This window comes from Harpia harpyja, chromosome 7, assembly GCF_026419915.1.
Source record: "Harpia harpyja isolate bHarHar1 chromosome 7, bHarHar1 primary haplotype, whole genome shotgun sequence".
NCBI lineage: Eukaryota > Metazoa > Chordata > Aves > Accipitriformes > Accipitridae > Harpia > Harpia harpyja.
This window is the reverse complement of record NC_068946.1, coordinates 13,185,624-13,207,433: the sequence shown is the minus strand read 5'-3', so window position 1 is coordinate 13,207,433 and position 21,810 is coordinate 13,185,624. Positions and strand designations below refer to the sequence as shown.

Here is a 21,810-nt window from a genome sequence, read left to right as displayed (position 1 = left end):
TACATACCAGCTGCATGAGTTCAAAAGTGGGATTCGTGGGCTACCCCATGCCCGGGGAGAGAGACAGGTTTGGAAAGCTGGGTACTGAACTGTAGGACTGGAAAAAATAAGAGCAAGGAATTATGAGTAGAGCATTAATCTCTTATTCCACTTACAACTAATAACCCTCTTTTTGAGGAAAAAAAAATGGCACAAAAAAAAAAAAAATCTCCTGCTCTTTTGTTGCCTTCTTTACCCAAGGTCCCTTGTGACAAGATCACACAAAATTGACCTGATGTTTGACATGTTGACCTTCCTAATGTAGATATGCTGTTGTCTGAAAATTTCATAAACAGGCAATCTATTTTAGGGAGACTCCCAGCTTAGCTGCTTGTCCTATTCTCTTTTTTACCACCTTAGTTATCGCGTTACCCGTTTGCATCTGCTCTTTTCTTGGCTCAGGCTTTGGGGAGATGACTTGCCTCAGTCTTTTTAACAAAGTATGATGTCATCATTTACTGTTTACAGATCAACAAATCTCACTGGAATCTTGACTTGTGGTTATGTAAAACTGTTGTACACGTGAAATGTAAAATACAATTCTTAAGTGTTTTCACCGCTCTTCGAGTATCAGATATGTTGAATCAATTCAGTTGGTGGACTAAATTTGCTTTTCTTTTAGAAACAGAATTCTGCTAAAGTGTTTGAGGGAATGTTACCTCTTCACATTGGGTAGTGTTGAAACATCATGTGCTTAGCTCCATGTTCAACTGCTCCCTGTTGAGGACACTTCAGTTTCTTTACTGGCCTGTCTCATTTCCCCTAGCGGGAAATGCATTTGATGTTACTTAGCCTGTCATCTACTTAAAAGACTTTACTTTTGGAGAGTAGGAAAACTCCATTAGGTGAGAATGTGTTTGTTCTTTCTGTATAGCAAATTGTAAAAGACAGGAGCACGTCTCTGGAGTTGGATTAACTTCTAAAAACTTAGATCTGTGTGATTTATTAAATGTTCCTTCCTTTGCTATTACTTAGGCTCATTTTTTTTCCCCACTCACCCTCCCCAAACCCATGGCTGACTCAAGGTTGCCTTCTCAACATCCAGAGGTGTTAACTGTCAGTTGCAAATGGGGATGGGAAAGAGATTATGGAGTGCATTCACCTAGTGGTGTTAACAGATACCTGAGAAAGCTGATATATGGCAACTGATCCAGTCAGGAAGATGATAAAACTCTTTTCCTGAGGATATTATGTTTAAAGAGAGTATTTGAAAGTTCATTTTGATCAGTTGAGGTAGAACTGGTATATTTAATCCAATTACTGTTTGAAAACTTACACGTCAAATGTGAAGACCATGTCTTACTGAAAGTTCTTAATAAAAATCTCCTATAATTGCTAGATTTATTAATAATTAATTACCTATTTCTTTCTTGGTACACACCTGGGGAGAAGGAGAGGGAACAGAAGAAACCCCATGGGAGAAAGAGGAATTCTTTCTTTCTTGTTAAAGTAAGAGCTTTACTTGCAAAGGAACTGGCACAGATTCTTCTTGAGTGACATCTTCAGTTCAGTGAAAGCTGCTTTCTGTAAATACTTGCATTTTGAAAATGTTTCTAGTTCTAGCAAGACTTGAGGGCAGGTAGGAACGCAGAAGCTCTTCAAGGGAAGGAAAGAGTAAAATTAAAGATATGCTCAGCCCTGTATGGTACAAAGGCTAGAAACACAGTAAACTTGGTGCAGCAGATCTATGGCTAAGGAAAGTTTACTATTAAACATAACAGTAAGCCAAATAGCCACATAAGGTCATAAATTATGATAGGTTCATACAAAAAAACCTTCCAACTGCATTGTAATTTTACATCTGTTGTACTTGGTGTGTAGTGGCTATTGCACTTCTGAACGTGGTAATTCACTGGTCTTAAAACAGTACAAACTGAAGAGAGTCCTTCTTTGTTCCTTATGTTCCTCTGGCTTCTCATGGCTGTGTGTGACCTGTAATCCTCAAGAGAGCACCTGCAGAGGTTGCAGGTCTTGGCTTCGTACTTTAAGAGTAGATATATAACAGATGAGAAAACAAAATTGCAAGTGTAAGTTCCTAGTTCAAATTTGTATAGTGCTTGCAGGTGTATCAAGACCCAGCAGGGAGTCTCCTCATTTGGCGGGGTTGGGGAGTGATAGGAGGTATTTAATAGTTACTGTCCACCCCTTTGATTTCTTATTTCCACTATGTGAGAATGTAAAGGTGAGATTCATCTTCCTGAATGTCAGCCAGCCTAAAGGTAGGTGCCTGCTGTAGGTTATCTGTCTAGAGCCCTGTTCTAGACAGGTGCAGAGGAAACCACTAGAGAGTGGCTCAGTTCCTCTTAGTTTTGTTACCCTTTATAGGGATGGGAAAATCTGTAATCCTTTAATAAGTATATAAAGTACCCAGCCAACCTAGATTAAACCAGCAGTTTTTAGGCAGCTGAAGCTGACAGAGTAACTCTGCCCTTAATATCTGCAAAGTTTTTATTAGAGACTTGCAGTTTTTTAAAAATGTGAATCTTCTGAATATTGCTCTATTAAATGGCAATAGATTAAACAGATATGCACATTCCTAAATTTTACTCAAATTAGCTGTCTTGTGTTTAGACTCAAAAGAAATTTGACAGAATAATTCAAGTTTTATTTAAAAGATGGAGCAGTATCATCTTGTCTCTCCAGGATCTCCAAGACCAATGTGTAATTGTAACCATCTCTGCAGCATTTCTCTTGGTGTCTAGCAGTAAGCTAGGAGAGGATTGGTTCCTTCTCCTCCCTCTGCATGGATCTGGCATACAGAACACCTAATGACAAATGATTATAAACTCCTGCAAGGAGCAAAGGAGTTTTTCTGTTATTGAGAAGTGTTTCTTACCTTCTGTGTGAAATGCTTATCAGATCAAGCTAGGTTTTAGTTTAAATAATTTAAAATGCAGTTGGAATATGAGATTTTTTTAAAGATACAGACTTAGGGCTCCAGTGGAACTTACTAATTAGTAAGTGTCAAGGGTGATTGAAGAACATAGACATGGGAAGCAGGTGTTTTATTTGCAAACCTGAATTTGTACTGAAATAAAACTGTATTTCAGGTGTGGATCCATCCTTGCAAGCAGAGAACAGAGTCCCAGGCTCTTCGCAAGCTACCGCTGCTCTATCTAAACAGCAGAAATCCCGTTCTACCAACTCGAGGGATGAGCGCTTCCGATCTGGTAAGGAAAAGAAATGTAGCTAAAACATCAGGTGTCTTAAGAGGAAAAGTGTACCAGTAAAGCAGTACCTGCACCTAAAGAAAAAGTTGGAAGTGCTTTGGAAGAAGGGAAGAGCTAATGAGTATTTTTCAAGTAGCTTTTTGTATTTCTATACATGAGTGGTTTTGTTCAAATCCAGAATGGAGGAAATGCTAGAAGGGAAAGGAATTGTAGACATGCCTTCTGATGTTTTTCTTATTGTGAATTTTACACCATGCTTAAGAATTTTCTCTTGTTTGCTGATTGGTTTTCCGGTCTCTAGAACAGTTATTTAAACATTTAGAAGACTACAGTATGTGGGTTGTGGGGTTTTTTTTGCTTGGTTGGTTGGGCTGTTTTGTTAAAGGAAGGTTATAGGATTATCGTATTTACTGTAGCTCACTTTCAAATATTTCCTGGTTTAAAGCAAGTGCACAAAAAAGGGAAATGTCACAATGGATATTCTACTTAATTTTAAATGGACACCACTGTGACAAACCTGTTTTGGAAACTTCTGTGAAAATATCAATATCCTCATCACATCCTGTTTCCATTGTTACTTCTCAGGTGGTTGAAGTACACTGTTTCCCTGTGAAATTCTTTGTCACAATAGTGAGAAAAGGCAGGTGTTGGGAAGCTTTTCTCTCCTAAATACCTTTGGACTTTTAACTGGAAATTTTTCTGTTTGTTTTGCAGGGTAATTATATGTCTTGGGTTTGGGGATGAGAAGTGCGAGTAATGACGTGCACTGCGCATCCTTAATATGTTGGTATTGTGTCACCTTGCTTTGCAACTGCTTGGGCATAGTGGTTATTGCATCATATTTGCATTGCTGACATTTAAAACGTTGCTCCAGAAATGGAGCTGATATGCCTGTATGGGTTCCTTATGAATAATTGAAGGATGAGTGAGACTTCTTGAATATTCTGAGGATATATATGGACTCCTGGGAAAGATGCATGTATTCAGCTACACAAAGAAGAAACTTCTGAATGTCAGGAAAGATTACCTAGTATCAAAATTAACTAAATTACATGTTTAAGAGTATGTACAAACTGGTCATTTAAATTTATTTTTGCATTTCAAATGTATTGTCAATGTAATTCTACTGTTGAATATATACCACCCCCCCCAGATTTAGTGGTTGAATTACAGCCATGATTTCCAAATTACTTTGTGACCAAGTAGATTCCAAATAAATTACAAGCAGAGTCATGAATCTGATAGAAATTAATTCATTTAAAGTAGCACGTGATGTTGTTAACCTAACAGAGAGAAAATCTGCAAGAGCACAACTACAACAGGGAATACTTGGGAACCATTAGCTGAGAGAGCTAGGAGGGTTTAGAGCAATATGCTATATACACGGACAATTTTCCTGTCTCAGAGCCTCAGATGTCCTATTTAATTTGCACCAAAGATACTAAAAAAGGAAACAAACAAAACAAGAAGCAAGTAAAAAACTCTGCCATATTACTGGTATTGTTTGGGCGAAGTTTGGCATAGGGTTTATTAGTCTTACAGTGCAAGACATGTAGAATTGGGTGGATATTAACAAGTTCAGCTACTGTACTTGCTTATGAATAGATGTGGCTTTTAAATGTTAGTCTAACTATTAGTGCTAATTATCAGTGCTTCCTTTTTTCCTAGAGTTAATCTTCCTATGGCCTTGTTGATTTTAAAATTCTTTAAATTGACTTTCAGTGATTTGGAAGTACTGCTCTCTGTCTCATCAGTCTAGAGCTTAGCCAATATTTTTGCATCTCAGTATGAGAATTTCTGAATGACCCTAAGTGTTCAGGCAATCCTGCCAGTGGACAGTTATTCAAGATGAAGCCTGATGTGTAGGGGGTTTAGGTTATTTCTTGTACTTACCACTGGCCAGTTCTAAAACCCTAGGTAGTACTTCATGTGGACTGCCATGTCGTTCTGTGGTTTCCCATCGCTGCTCTGCTAACTCATGTTTCATTAAATATTCTTGCCTAGAATGTGTTCTTCTCTTTGAAATTTAAGCTCTCAGGGGAAAAGTTCTTAGTTGTAACATGTGTAATTGGATTTCTTTTTCCCATTGGTGATATATGACAAGGCTTAGTGTATCAAAACCAAATAGTTAGGTGGTATCAAAACCAAATAGTGATGTTTTTGTTTGACTTGATTTAGGTTAAACTTATGTCTATGCAACGTAATGTAGATACAGCTTTCAGAAGCCAGTATCTTTTCCACTTTTTCCTCTCTTAATTTTTAGAAAAAAAATTCTTCAGATTTCTTGCATTAGTGGTTCTCTTCTTTATCTCAGTGTAGAGATAGACGGAAAGACAAATACAAGGTGTTTGTTGCATGTGTTTTTACTCTTTGAAAGTATTACTACTCTGATTCTAATAGATGTTGAATCATCCAGTTCATTCCAGTCTGAAAATGCTTCACATCAGTGTTGATGCTCTTTTTCATGGCTACTCATGCTGTGACATTCATGTATACGTAGAGCATGAACAGAAACGCTGACAAGATGTCTCATAAAACTCCAGTTACTGCAAAGTAGCTTCACTTTGTTCCTCCCAATACTTCAACATAAAAACAGTCACAGTTTTGCTTCACAAAGCCATCTCAGTTTATCTGAGACATTCTAGCTATGCTAAAAGCATTTTCTACCTAAAGAAAAGATGTCCACCACCACCAGCTTGAAATGTTACCTTTTTAAATTTCCCTGTATGTTGACACACGTTACCTGCTGTGAAGGATAAACAACTTTAGGCTATATTCTGTGTACTGTTGCTGCTTCTGTCAAGTGCATGCTTTATTTATTCTTTAGACTTTCAGGGGGAGTGGGGGCTGTGTTGTTTCTTCTTTTTTATTTCCTTTCAGCCTTTATTTCTTTTCTTCCTTAGTTTGCATCTGATCAGTTCTGCTATGTCCTTTTCAAGAGTAGCCGATGAGTGTGGAATGCAACTTTTCATAGAACAGAATCTCTTTCTGGAGCAATTACAGTTATTTTAGAACCATCAACATAAATTACTTGCAAGTGAAACAATTCTGCTTTTTTATGCAATTAATCTGCCATTTACTAGCTGTAAGCACTTTTTTTTTAATAGTTTCCCAGACTTGTTGTCTGTTTAAATTAACTGTAATTTTTATCATCCATAGATTTTTGTTTGCAAGCAGTAAATATTACCAAAAAAATTTCCAACAGTGAATACCATCAATAAATACTGTAGGCTACTAAATTACCTGAGAGTTCCTGGAACAGCAGTTAATATTACAGCGCTTTAACTAGGTTTTCATTCTGTTAAATGATGACAGTGTGATAGAGAAGGTGAGAAATGCAGACACCTTGCAAGCATTCATCTGTTTTAAGTGCTAAGACCCTCATACCCTCAGTCCAGAGGACACTTGGTGATGGGTGTATTGCTATTGCTGCTGGCTATTCTTTCAGGGAGGGTGTGCAGTTTCTGGTGGAGGCACTGTGCCTTCTCCTATGTTCAGTCCCACTGCTGCCTGGTTTTGGATAAGAATACAAATGAGTAAGCTGGTAAGCCTTTAGGGTGTTGTGAAAAAGCTTTCCTGGCAGCTGTACTTTCTTTTTCCACTCTTGCACTTTATTCTCCTTACCGTTCTTCAGCCTGTTGGATATACAGCTGTAACATACAGACTGTTCTCCCAGCTTGCCTGGAACAGGATAGAGAGATGCATTTTGAGGAGCTGCTCCAGATGAGGAGAAGCCTGCTCAGCATGCAGGGATGATACCTGTACAGCAGCGTGCAATACACAGCAGCTCTCTCTTTCATTTCATGTGGTAGAGCTTGATCCTGCACCAATCCTCTGTGCTCTGCCGGCCTTCCTGGAGTCATACTAGCTTTTTACAAATTACTTTTACTTTTTTTTTTACTTTTTTTTTAACTTTTTTTTTACTGGCAAGCCTTGTCACAGAGATGCAATCATATGGGACACTAGTTTGCAGCAGCCATTTGTAGAGGCAGACAGTGCTGGTTGCTGTAGCTGCTGCTATTTGGAGATCTGTGAGCAGTAGGGAAGCTGGTTAACCTTATGAATGCCATTTTTTCTTCAAACAACTGTAGAAATTCTTCCTCCTGTGCTTAAGGCAGGAACAAGAATCAGAGGCTGATAAACAAGCAGAGGCTACAAACAGAAAAGAGACATGCTCTTCTAATAGCTGGAGGGTTTAGGGTATAAGAGTTCAGGTGATTTATACTCCACAAAGTATTTCTTAGTTTTCTTCCCCCATCCTTTTTTAAGGATATGTAGAAGGAAAGAAAATGAGAATAGGTACATAAAATGAAAGAGAAAATTATGTGGTTTACTACAACAGAGGAAGGAAAAAATGTTTTGAATCGATAATAAATTGTTGATGGTTGTTTGCAGCTTACTAAAGTGCAGAAACTTAGAACTATTTTTTCAAGACTTTTTCTTCTGCTTTTGGATGGCAGCATATGTATTTTTTACTCCCTTTGGTATGCGTAGTCTTCATGTTAATAAGATGCTGGGCTTGCTGTTCATCTCATTCAGTGTTCACTGTTGAACGTTTGTGTTCCCTGTTCTCAGAAATATGATGTAATACAGATCACATTTGATCTGATTTTAATGGCTATTTAAGCCGCTGAAAACTGAAATCCACAGTTCTTACACATTAAATAATTTTCACAGTAAATTTTTAAGAATTTAATAATAGACAATGGTAGAGAGCTTCTTTTTGCAATTCCAATATCCAATTAAACTTTAATTTATAGTAATTTATGAAATTTTGTACCCTAAATGTTCTGCTTCTTTAAAATTATTTCATTCCTTTTACTTTTTTTAGTGAAGTCTGTTTCATCATGTACATAATGTAGGAAAGCTCTTAAAGGAAACATGGAATAGGAACAAAGCGTTCCAGGGAAGTGAAACCGATTACTTAATTTGTTTGGCTGAGAGGGGATGGTCCTACTCAGTTATTATCCAAGGACAAGATATTAAAAGAAAAATTTCAAGCTGTAAATAGATCTTAACGAGTACAGAAGGAACTGATGAGTTAACCAGCACTATAAAAATAAAACATGAAACAGAATAAAAATTTATCCTGACTGTCTTTTGGTTGCATTTGTACCATTTAATCTAGTATTTTCCAGGTTCTGGGGTGGGAGTTAGGAGGACTAGAGGAGGAGGTGGTGCTCATTTTGCCCTCTGGAAATGGAATAAAAAGTAGTTCCCATGCTTGCTACCACAACTCTGTGTGATGTTATGACCTGTCCCACTCCACTTTGTTAAAATGCCCCAACACACCCTTGCCTCAAGCTAGTCCTTTCCATTCCCTAAATACACAACCAGCTAAGAATGCTTTCATTTTTTTTATCTGCAACATTATTTAATGATTTAATGGATTTATATACAGACTATAAGTATTGTGTGTTACTATTCTCTTTTGGAAGACCTTTTCTGGAGAAAAACCATTTGTTATGTTCCCCTTCTTCCTACCAGATGTTAATGTAACATAAAAATATCTTCTAAATTATATGTAGATATATGCATGGTTGAAATGAATGCATCTTATAGTTACCATCTTTTTTTAAAAACATGCAGCTTGGTTTTGACTTCAAGTTCTGCTATGGAAATGTGTCCCGCAGAACTGGCATTTTGCCCCTAACTTTTAAGGCTGCAAAAATAACATTTAATTTAAGTAATATTCTCACGTCTATGGATAGCAGTAATGTCCTTGGTGCATCTCAGTAACAGAGCAAAACAAGAAGTGTGTTAAGTTCTGCTTAAACTTTCTGGAGTTTTGTGAAATTAAGAGGTTTGCTTTTGGGTATCCATGAGAATAAACCTCGATGGTGGACATTTACAGGGGGGCGGGAGGGGAAGTCCAAAACTAAAGATCAGGAGAAACAAAGACTTGACAAAAAGCAGTAGCCCAGATGTGGGGAAGGGAGGCAGGGAGACATACTGACAGGGGCCTGAATTTCTAATTCGTAAAACATCTATGAACAACTCCTTGTTGTGAAGGACGGCATCAGAAATCTAACATGGTGCCCAGTATAAAAGAAAAAAAATAATCTTGTCTCAAAAGATAGAGAGGTTTAAGAAGTGATTCCCCCCCCCCCCATAACAGCATTGTCCTTGAACCTCACAGGTTAGTTGCACAAAAAGTTCTTATTTGAGACAAGCATCTACCTAGTAAATTCCTAAGCCTTGTAAGAACACACAGGTGGTATATTTGCATATATGTATTTTAAATACAGCACTGAACAGATTATCTGGAGGGAGCTGCAGACTTGAAAAGTGACGTTGTTACTGCAAAGAAATAGATGGTGTCTGGGACCATACGCCCAGGGGTTATTTTGATTTTTCTGATCCATTTGGCCAGGCTGAAGGAAACAGTTTGTTTCTCATTTGGACCTGTGACTAAGAAAAGCAGCTTCCTGATTTTTGGTTAAGAGTGGATTGTTTTTTTCTGGCATTTCTCTTAAAGACGCTGTGCTCTTCCAGTAGTGGGGTTTTAACTTGCTTCTCTCATGGCGTCTCTTTGAACTCACGTATTGCAGTAAATCATGCTGTGTAGTCAGGGACCAAAAGTTAGATGCCTGAAGTACATGGTGTCAATATGCTTTGGAGCAGGGGGGATTTCTACGTGCGGAAATGGAACAGTTTCTATCTAACATAGGAAAAGATGTCAGATTAAGCTATGGTGATCTTTCATTTACTTAAGAATAGAAGTTCTGAAAGTAAGTCATATGCCAGTATCTGTTGTTATAGTTGGTTAGAAATATATTTCATGAAGCCTCCTCTGGCAAGGTCATACTTCTGAGTTTATGGGCAGCATTTGTAATCTGTTTTTGAAATGGAGAATTGAAAGTTGTCCCCTAAGTGTCAGGTGTTTACCCCGTGCATTGGGACACAGCTGCCTTTGGAAAGTGGTTTGTGCCAAGACTTCTAACAGGTTCATGTAAATGTGCTGTGCTTTGCTGTTTCATAGCCTTTCATTCTCTGGGATGCTCAAAAATCTCTTGTGATTTTCATTAAAATATATACTGATTAGCTTTCCCCGAGCTACCTCTTGCTTTGTCAAAGTTAACTGGAATTGGTCAGCGTATTTAAAATAAATAATAAAACACCTTGTGCTGAGCATGACCAAAGCAGGTTCAAGACTAATACCAGAAAAAAGGTACCGTAAAATTTGGAGCTTTACTTGTAGTTGTCATCAAGGTTAATCCCTATAGGTTCGGGACAGAGAAATTACTTTTTTTTTAATATGTAAGTTGTGTAAGTGTATGTATGTCACATGTCTGAGTTTCATACCTACAAGTCTATCAACCTGTTACATAGTTGCAGCCTTAGATGGATACTTAATGAAAGAATATGTCTTTTTTTTTCAAATTGAACAGTTTCATTCTGTAATTCTTGTATAGCCACTTCCACATAAAAAAAATTTGGTAAGACAAAAGCATAATCATAATACTTGCTTTTGGGCCCTTTGTAGCTCTGCGTAAGTGTATACATGTTGTACTTGTTTTTCATGAGTTTGAATCTTAGGTCATAAGTTAAAGTATATTTTTGGTCTGCCTCATTTCTCCTTGACATCTGTTCACTTATGAATTTTCTTTCTATATAAGTTTTAGATTTTGACACTAGTGAAATATATATGTCAAAGAGAAAAATCTGCTGAAGGCAATTTAGAATTACTTGAATACATTAAATTTTATCTGCAGTGTGGTCTTGATTGAACACTAAATTCCTCTTTAATCTCAGTTTTGGCTTAAAAATAAGAAAAGTTAAAATATACCCCCTGAGTATATAAGGGTAATTTTTGCCTTCAGGAAAGTGAAAACACTTTGTGTCTCTTCCCTAATTCTTCCTATACCTTTAGCCTCTTCTTTCTGGTTTTTATTACTTGCATTCTTTTGAGCGAGCTTCAAGTATACATCTTTCACTTCTTTTTCCATTGTGGATTTTGAGGATGAAGAGTCCAGTGCTGTTGCCAATTTACAGTATCTGCATTGAAATTTCCCCCCAAAATGAAAATAAGTCATAGCTCAGTACTAATGTGTTCTGTAACTTCAGTATTGATTTTCAGGGTGTTCTTCCTAAATGATACCTGCAAAGCCTTTTCAAGCTGATTTCATGAGGAAAATATGTCAACTTGACCCTGCTTATAGCCTCCCATAACTTTTGAAACCATTGCTTCTGAGCTGAATTTGAGTGGGAGGCAGGCTTATTCATTCAGTCCTACTAAACACCCTTGAAGGAGAAACAATTGATAGAGTTGTCACAGCTTCAGAACTGAAAACCATGTTACTGGAGTTTAGCTTTGGACCTTTCTGCTTTCCAAGAAGTACTGCTTCCTCCGAAGCTGAGAACCTGCTCCTTTTTGCAAGCTGAGCAATTGGGCTAAACAGGACTAAAGCCGTAAGGGCCATCATGTGTGATTCAGCCTTTGGATTTGAGCTGTAAAAGATGACGTTGATGCTTTCTACGTTTTTAGAAAGAAATCATGATAAAACTTAATCTCTTAACCTTTTTTTTTGTTTTGTATATAGATGTCCACACTGAAGCAGTACAAGCAGCACTCGCAAAATACAAAGAGAGAAAAATGCCCATGCCTTCAAAAAGACGGTCTGTTCTTGTGCACTCTTCAGTAGAAACGTACACACCTCCAGGTATCTATTGAGTTAACATATGTAAATCTTGCCAGGTGAACATGATAGCAAAGTATAAAGAGCAAATGCTTTGTTCTGCTAAGTTGTAAGTATGTTGCAATAAATTTCTATATTGATGGCTGTATTTCCTGATAAACAGGTGTTGGTTGGATTTGGGTTTTGATGTCTTTCCTCAAGATTTTTAGTGTCTCATCTAGAGATACTGTAGCTGCTAAAGGTACACTTAAGAGCAATAATAGAGTGAGCAGTTGCCCTTTATGCATTAAGTATGTTCTCTTACATAATGTCTCACTTGGAAGGAGATAATCTTGGCAAGCATGTCAGAACTGTAAATAACCTTATTTCACATTGTGTAAGATTCTTTTTTTAAGAGTTGAAGAAAATGCCAAAGCATTAAGATGCTGCATTAGCTTGCAGAACACTCATCAGATAGTTTCAACTGTGAGCTATTTAAAACATTCAGAAAATCATATGCTATAATTGTTCAGATTGTTTAGGTCAGAATGTTTTCTTTAATTTATTTTTTTTTAGGGGGAAAAAAGTAATCTTCCTGTTGTCTCACAATGAATTCCCTAGAGATTAAGAAAATCTTTCTCCAGATAACATGTTGTGCTAGCAAGCCAAGTGTTTTGGGGCCAGTGTCTTGTATACAAAGAAGAGGAATTTCCCTAAGCTCTTAATTTTTGAATGATGTGCACTTGTCTTTTCTAATGTGGCCTCAGAGTAGAAGCACACTGACCTCTAGTGCCCTTCTCTATCAATTCTATTTTTTATCCCCCTTCTGTAAAAGAGCAGGTCTGCTGTGCTGTTTCTCTTGCTTCCTGGGCTATATTTCTCCTTTCTGTTCTTCCCATTTAAAGGAATTCCACTTTTCTTTGCTAGTCGCACACTTTTGTATATTGTTTTTGTGGGTTCTCTGGTTATTTCATTAGTTAATAAATAATAAACTTCTTCTGTAATCTTATATATGGTCTTTCTTCACCCTTATGTTTTTGCCTATAGGATATGTTTAGGTATCATGCATTTTGATTAGCTTATTCCTCTAGTACTCAGATACTCAGAAGCCCATGAGGGCAGCTATTGCAGCAGGGTGGTTATCATGCTCTTGAGTTTTCTTGCATACATGTTGGTTTTGTATGTGAAAGTTGTGAAATTTCATAAAGTGAAGTCCTGGAGAAAACTAATGTATAGCGACCATCTGTATGCTGAGGCTTTGGGAGAGGGGCCCTGAAATTTCAAATTTCTGCTTATAGCTCTTCAAAGCAATATTCCTTCTCACTCTCCAAAATAAACTCTGATAGAACAGTCAGCAGTGCATTTCACATAGCATCACTCTGTCCTTTTCCCTCATTCCCGTAGTGTGACAAATCATTACGTGCTTGGCGTGAGGTATATCATGACAAGAAAAGAACATGCCGCTGTTCTGCCTAAGATTTGGTGTACAGAAAATAGCTGGCATCCAGAAGCCATGCTGAGAGCAGAGGACAGCTAGGCTTTCCTGTCTCCCTTAGCATTTAAAACTAGATGGAATCTCCTTGCAGTTTTTTTGAGACAACCAAAATATCATTCTCTTTTGAGTACCTTCGGGACAGATTTGAAGCAGTGTCCCTGCAGTGACTGCTGCGTCCGCTCTGCCTGAGGTCAGGGCTCTGCATGCTGCTGTGAAGGAGCAAAGTCTTGGGGGTGTTGAGAGACTCTATAAAAAAAAAAAAGGGGAGATGCTGTGGGTAAAGTGTTAGGTTAGGTGATAAAAACTGGTCTGCACACCTTCACAGGAGCGCAGAGAGTGACCCTGCCCCAGCCACTCCCAGGCCTGTCCCAGGAGCCATCAGTCTGTCACAGACCCATCTCCACAAGCCCAGAGGAGCATGGGGAAGAATGGCAGGCGGGAACCCAAGTTAAGGACTCAGAAGAAGGATCACCCTGTCCAGGCCCCTCCCAGGGCTGTCCCTGGAGAGCCTCAGCCCTCCTGTCCAGGCATGAAAGCTATCAAGACCAGTCAACACTAGACCACCTTCTGGATGGAGGGGGGATGCCATGGAGGGCTCTGGGACACATTATGGGATGCAGGGCAAAGGTATTTTGGGACTGCGTGAGGCTTGTTCTGGGATGTTTAGGTGAGGAACCACAGATGGGGAAGGAGGTAGATTTAGGTGATATGGGGAGGAACAAGTGTGGGGAAAATAGCGGGGTAAGGGGCTAAAAAGGGCTGGCCATGTATAGATGGTACACTTGCCTGGCCATGCCCTGCACCTGACCCTGCAGTCTGTCCTCTCCTCCTGTTATACTCTATTTCCGACACCTCTCCTGGGTGAGGGACTCATATTCTGTGTGCGTGGAGTGGCTCAGTCAGTCTATACAAGCAAATGGAGGAGGACTGCAGCCTCTGGCTCTTATATCCAGGTGTCAGAGACTGGGATCTGGCGACAACTACTCAGCAGAGCCAAGGGTCTGAGCCCAGCTGCTGGAGGGATCCACATTGTATGTGTGTGTATATGTATGACCTCCATCCTCCCCAGCCAGAGAGGGGAGCAGGATGAGGCCATGGGGTCTACCCGTGTTTGTGTGAGTGGTTTTGTGTGTTTGTGCTGCTGGACAGTGTCATCTTCTAACGTGCCTGCCCAAGTGGTTAGCAGAAAAGACAAGTATACTCACACTGGGATTTAGCAGGATCCAGAAGCACCGTAACTAATACATTCTGAAAGAAGAGTTAAGTGTCTCTGGGCTCTGTCATGCTGCTTCTAAGAGAAGGTGACTTGTTATGAGATAGCTTTATCTCTATAAGAAAATGGGCCACTGGATGAATTCTGTATCATGGGACATCATGCCATTCAAAAATATTCTGAGGACTTGCTGCAGCTGTATCATTTCACAGAAATAATTGTCTTTTTATGGGCCTGCCTTTATTTGCAAAGTTAGCTTAGCAAGAAAGATCTGAAATTGCAAAGAATCTGAGTAGTGCTGAAGCATCTGGTTTTGTTGTCTTGAGCCATTAAACCACTGCCTTAAAATCCTTGTGTTGGCAGAAGTTATTGCAATTAAAACCAGGCTTTCTTAATAGCTGAAATTTTGTTACAAACAGTTACCATCAGTCACCAGGAAGGAAGCATCGGATTCTGGTCACAACGTTAAGTTCAAAACCACCTCCAGACTGGCGGTAATGGAACTGCTTTCATCAGTCATCCTTCCAAAAATTTTAATGTACTTTTGTTTTCATTTCAAGTCTCTCATCCTTCCCATACGGATTTCACGTGATCAGAACTTGAGCTGTAGTCTTGATGCAAGTTTGGTCCAAAGAGTGGTGGTTTCTGTGGCTGTCTTGGGTCAGCTCCCAGCCAGGAAGAGCTGCAAGCCAAGTACATAGCATTCTACTCACAGCACACCAAGAACCACTAATTAACTCTCGCAGCTGCGACAGAGCTAGTTACTGAAGTTACCTTGCTACTTTTCTGTTGTAATTATGTTTTGATTATTAGAATGTTTTTACTATGGTTCTTTCATTTTTATACACAGTTAATATTTTACATTTAAAGTGGGGGGGGGTTTCCCCCCTTCCTTATGCAAGACATCTGAAAGCTTAGAAATTTTAGAGAGATTTCATTAATTGTGTATCTGGATAAGGAGATACTATCAGAGTATATGTTTTTTGAGAAACCTGGGGGTTTTGTAGTTTTATTTCTCGCTCTGAAGTGATAATAGATTGCAAATGTGGTCGTCTTTTTTTTTTTTTTTTTTTGAAACCTGACTGTAATCCTGTCTTGTTCCATATTCCTGGAGTTGTTTATTTTTGCTTTCTGCCTAAAAGAAAGGGAAGGTTGCAAGCACTTAGGGTCAGTTTTGGCTCCTATCCAGGAGCAGATGGAGTCAGCTGCCAAAAACTACAACCATGGCAGTAGACCAGAAATATCATACGAGGCACAAACCCAGGAACGGTGATGCACCACAGCTGTATCTTCTCAAAGATCAATTGTTTGTGTATTTTAATTCAAAATTGTCATATTGGACTAGGGATGGTCAAGTAATGAGAGATTTGCAATTTTAACTGAAAATGCCATCGATTTTAACAGGCTTCTTATGAAATGATTTCTGATTTTTGTGATTTTAGACTGTTAAAGAGCAGTTATTCTGAAGCTATTGGAAATGCACGTATTCTTGAAAAGCCAAAAATTAAACAGCTGGTAACTGAAATTTGTTGCCAAAGATGAGGAAAAGATTTTTATGTGGCTTCAACAAAATTTATATGGAATTGTATATAGCTGAACAGTTACACTTTCAGAGGTTTAAAAAAAAAAAACATAAGCCAAAATTAAGTTACAGAATTTCTGAGGTAACCCACCTCACTATCACCCAGGATTTCCATGTCTGGAAAGGACTCTATAGTGTAGTAATGGACACACTTATCTTTTTTCAGAAGCTGTTTTTCAGCTCCTGCTGACTTCTTAATTGGTCTGGCCATTATGTGTGACTTAAAACTGCTCTTCACAAAACGACTTGATGTGAACTTTATCGGTATATGGGCAATGCATTGTTTTAGGGGCTTTCCTTTAGTTACTTTGGGGTGCATACAGAGGATCAAGTTCTTAAAGTACAGTGGTGTCTTTAGGAAGGCAAGATTCTTTTTCTGGGACAAAAGTTTCTATTTTTCACTCAAAATCAACAGAGATGTATTTTCTTGATATTTAGAAAGACCTTTTTATTTGTTATTGAATGGATAATAAATGTTGAAAGATTGAGTGCCAAAGGGAAACTTCTGGAAAATTGTAAATAACTGCTAATTAAAATAGGAGCCCTTTGTCAAACTTCTAACAGCAACAAATATACATCTAGAATGAAATGATGCTTTACTAAGCATTTCTATGTAGTGCTTGTTACTATCAATTTATGTGGTTAAAATACATGCTGTTAAATTCCTTCTAACTATTCTTAGATTAATGAAATTACTCTTTCATTGAACTTTATAGCACTGTGCTTTCTTTAGTAATTAGTTCTCAAAAAAATTGTCAAAAGAATCGAAAAATGAAGAATTTCCCCCCCAAAAATAAAAAGAAAATACCCAACAAAAAATGTAGTGGAATTTATTCAGGTGGGATGAGAACTGATTTACCTGTTCAGAACAGAAATATTCTTTCAGTGGAATAGTTATGGTATGCTCACTGAGAATGGTTAGTGAATGTGCTAGGAACCTTAGGTAGAAGCCTTTTTTGAGTCTTACGTCATTCCAAATACAGAAGGTAAATGAAACTTTGCTTCAAGTGTGTTGTAGCTATACTGTGTAGAAGTTGTTGCATTAACGTAAAAAATGGCAATGAGCAGAACTTGAACTTGTGCATGTGAATATACCATTTGCTTAATACATGTATCTCATGTAGCACATGAGAACGCTACGTGAAGAACATGGAAAAACTTCATGTTCCCGTCTGTTGGGTCATTCCCACATTACATGCCTGTCATCGTTATTTTAATCACAGACACATCGTCAGCATCAGAAGATGAGGGCTCGTTACGTCGGCAAGGGCGGATCACCTCCACTCCGTTCCAGAGCCATTCCAACGTAGAGCCCTGGCTTAACCGGGTTATTCAGGGCTCCTCCACCTCATCCTCTGCATCCTCCACCTCATCTCATCCAGGAGGGAAACCTGCTGCTGCTACCAATACTGCTACTGCCACCGCTGCTGCCACTGTGCTTGCAGATCTCATGGCACACACCCAGCTAGGTCAGTAAAAAAACTGCCTGTGTGGTTGGAATAAAATCAAATTAAAAATCCCAAAACAGGGCTAAACACAAAAGTCTTCACCAGAAGATATCTGTAAATAGCCTTAAAATGTACAATCCGCAGACCAGGTATGTATGATATATATGTATTTAATGGAAACCAAACCAGTTGTTCATGAGATCTGAACATGCATTCTTCTTGGTAAAATGCTTGATTTATCAAGAAACTAAGGTTCAATTTTACTGGATTCAAAAGCAGAATTTCATATTTTTGATGCATGCTTTCTGATCTGCATGTATTTACCCTAGACAATGTCAGGTTATGGATTTCAAAGGTGACTCAATTGGTAAACACCCAAAAGACTAGAAAAACATCCAGAATCTTTTGGAAAGTTATGAAACCAGGGATACTGACAAAGCTAGATTTCAAGCTCATATGTGATTTTTTTTTCCTTTAATTAAAAGTTAAGTCATGAATAGTCTTTTATTGTGAAACTAGAGTGAAAATGTAGAAGTCTTGGTAAGCCAAAATGTAAATGTGAGTTTTGTCTCAATCTCTGTAATGCTGAAGGTCCAGAACTTCAGGTTATTTCTTGTGTCCTAAAATGCAGAGCACTAGTCTTGTGCTTTTGGAAGATTTGGTAGGGAGGGAGAAAGGTAGTCTCTTCCACCAAGGAAATATTACAATGTTTTTGTACACTGTAGTGGAGATTGATAGTGGATTTATGTGTGTGCAACAGAACCGCACTGATGTTAAAACGATGGGAAGGGACCTACAGTAGAAAAAATAACTTTGTATCTCAAATAAATTTTTTGCCCAAAGTCATTTAGGAAAATGAAATGAGGATTGATGTTTGTATTTCACCTATGGGCTACAGCATGAAGTTCTTGTGCTTCTAGTAATATGCAATAGGCATCATGTATATTGTTCCTGGACATTTCAGGTTTTGGCAGTTTTAGTGCTCTACTTACCTGACTTTTTGTTTATCTGTGACTGTATGCCTACATACACTATTACAGACAGTTTTTTATATTTTGATACAGAGAACAGGATAGGTCAGATGAGGAAAACACATTGAAATGCTTTAGATTTAAAATGAGTATACAGGCTTCTGTATACTTGGTAACATCAATTAACGTGATAATTTAAGGCACAAATATATTTTGCAAATACCTGTTCATATAGCTGGTCTAGCTGTTAGGTTCAAATTTTATTGAAAGCCCAATCATATATCCTTTAGACTTCTCTGTTAGATGATACAAACAGTTCACAGTTCTCTTAGGCGTGAGGCAGCTATTCATGAGAGGGTCGATTCTCTGTTCTTTGCTGGTTTGCCCTCTTGAGTTCCTTCTGCCTTATACTAAGTTTGGGGCATCAACCTTAGTTATAGTAGCAATGGGCTTCAAACCACAACCAATGCTTGTAGTCTGTGACGGGAGTTTTACTTCTTCAGATTCCTAAACCACATTATGAAACAGGGAAAGGAGTATGAACAAGCTAGAGGCTGTCCAAAAGAGAATCCTCTAGATCTTCTATGTGGCTTAGGTGCTGACACAAACAGGGATTGACTCATTTTGCTGTGATTCATGTCCCAGTTTTCACAGTGCAGGCAGTTTTCTGCAAGTGGAGCTGAGATGGATGAGTGGAGCTGAGATAGATGAGTGGAGCTTCCTTTGTGTTCTGGAAGACTCTTCAGATGTTAGTCTGGGAAGTGTTATCTGTCTTTCCTACTGGCTTTTGCTCCCTCCTGTTTTGTATGGCAATCTCTTTATTGTGGAAGCTAAGCATGGAGAGTTCTGATATCTAAGCTTTTACAAGGCAAAATGTTTTTTCCCAAGCCCACTTAGTGCTGTTGCCTTAGAAAGCTCCTGCATGCTGAAATGTTGGGTCTTGTTTTGTGTCTTACAAAGCAGCATTTGGCTTTGCTCATTTTTCTGCACTTTATCAGTACTTCATCAATAAATATAGTTAGAAAGATTTGCCTCTTCAGTTAACTTTTGTGACTTATTTGCTAGTGAAATTTTTCCTGTTTGTACAACACATACCCATCTTATTGCCTTTAAAGAAATCTGAATTTTCATCTTCCCATTTCCAAGCTTATTTATAATAAGAAATCTGCAAATTTTTTTTTTTTTTTTTAATTTTACTTAGTGGATGTAAGTAAGATGGAATATGTCTGCACCTTGCTTTGAGGGCATTCTGGATTTCACATTATGGATTTATAGGAATCATGTTTTAACTCCTTAAAATTAACAGATAAACTTGGAAGGTTAGCCATAATTGTAAGTGTGATTGAAATTCTTAATATAGCTGTAAAAACTTGCAACATATGCAAAATGTAACACAGCATCCTGTTATGTCTAATATTTCAGGCCATATAAATACATACCAAATGTCACAACTAGCTTCTTAAGACCTGTCCATCAGGGGTATTTAATCATCAAAATTGTATGCAAAATCAAGGCCTCATTAACAGTTCAAAGTCCACCATTTAAGCAGCTAAATGTTGGACTGCATGCAGTGGAGTAGTTTGAAGTTTCATTAATGGAAAATAAATATGCAATTATAGTATCTATCAGGAAGGAAGCTCAGGGATCGTTAAGAGCTGATCTACTAAAAATATTTAGAAAGGTAAAATTTCCAGTGCCTTTGACAAAAAGTGAAGTGTCCTTTTGCATGAGAGTAATCTTCCTCATTTCTGAAATGTTTGCCATATTCCATCAGTTTTCATTTCTAGCTTGGTAACATTCATGCATGTCCAATAACAAATAAATTGTGACATTTTTTCATGTTTGTCTATAGTTTTCCTTAGTGACAGGAATATGAAAACTTACTCAGTTCTCACATTGCAAAATTCTTTGATTATCAATAAATACTAGTATACTTTCAAAAAGGACCCCTTTGATTTGTTCTAGAACATAAAAGAAGAGTTTGTTTATTTTCTCAGTTGATGTGCTGACATCAGCAATATAAAAGGCATCTTATACATTTTAAATACTATGCCTTACCAAAATATTCTGTATTTTGACTATGTACTGAATAACTAGTCACAATTTTGATATGTTAGAGAATTTAAATTTAGCAGCTTGTTCCCTTGCAGCTCATCTTCCCCAGCTTGCATTTTAATGGTGAGATCCTACTAAATTCCAAGCAATAGACTGCAGTGTTGAAAGTGCAAGGTTACAGTATTTAATAAAGTCAGATAAGAATATGCATTATTTTTAAACTGTTTGTCTTTCACCTGTAAAAGCAAGGACAACATCTACATGTTGTTTTGGGGGCTCTTTTTCCTTTTAATGTAATACTTTCTTTAAAATGAATAAGGCTAGCAGTGTGTCTAGATTTTTTTCAAGGTCACCATCTCAGCTGTGGAGTATTTCCCAACTTAGCTCTTGTTAGAGTAACTGGAAAAATTTATTATCATGATATTTGACCCACTGTTTATTGAAAGACTTAAAAGTACAATTCCTTTTCTTAAGGGGAAACAGGGTTATAAGAGTAGTAAGATAGGTGGTTTGAACTGCTGTGGCTCTGTAAGCAGTTTTACAGGAGTTGTAAGAGTGAAGTGTGTTAGAAACAGTTTCAAAGAGTTTATTGAAGAGGAAATGCAAGAATGAAGTAGTGGCTTGTGGATCCTATTTTGTGTTCTGACTGGGTTGGTGCACTCTCGCCCCCTCCAGTTGTTCCAATACAATTTAATATACTTATTTTAAATGTCCATTTTGGTTGAGTGGTTTCCTAGAGACAAAACAATCATATACAGCCATCTCTAGGTCTAACCCAACTTTCTGCTAGGTAAAGTGTTTGAATCTTCACCCTGAGATACCTCCTTAGAGACTACTTTCTCTCTGATGCCTAGCTTTTAATTTTCTGGATTGTATCCCATATGTTCTTTCTTGGGCCACTGCTTTCTTTTGTATTTATCTCTTGTTTTCTGATCAATAATGGAAAGATACTTCAGTCTAAATCCAATTAACTTTTTTCCTGAAGTCATGAGTCTGTTCAGACTTTTTTTTGACTACTCTTCACTTCTCTTCATCTGCTTTGCCACAGTATCTCTAGATGATACAGACTAATTTCATGGATTCTCATGGGCATATATTAATAAAATGCCTAAATAATTAATGAAGCTAATGTGATTTTTATCTGAGCATAAAACCTGAAAACTGAACTTACTCCTTCTACATGCATAGAAAGAATTTTGCCTTCTGAAGGCAGAAATGG

The 21,810-nt window shown here is 37.9% G+C and overlaps 1 protein-coding gene across 8 annotated transcripts in view; it reads left to right on the top strand.

The window, feature by feature from the left end:
• The window catches only part of DIP2A (disco interacting protein 2 homolog A), a 131,866-nt gene that overhangs the window by 54,166 nt on the left and 55,890 nt on the right, over positions 1-21,810 (top strand). For 7 of the 8 annotated variants that reach the window (XR_008236140.1, XM_052793695.1, XM_052793693.1 and 4 more), the window contains exons 3-5: positions 3,090-3,209; positions 11,753-11,872; positions 17,341-17,586. Coding sequence is in view for 7 of the 8 variants with exons in the window: in XM_052793695.1 (XP_052649655.1) it covers positions 3,090-3,209; positions 11,753-11,872; positions 17,341-17,586 (486 nt within the window). In the remaining variant the exon portion in view is untranslated. The remainder of the gene's footprint in view (positions 1-3,089; positions 3,210-11,752; positions 11,873-17,340; positions 17,587-21,810) is intronic. The other variant, XM_052793696.1, reaches the window with a different exon arrangement.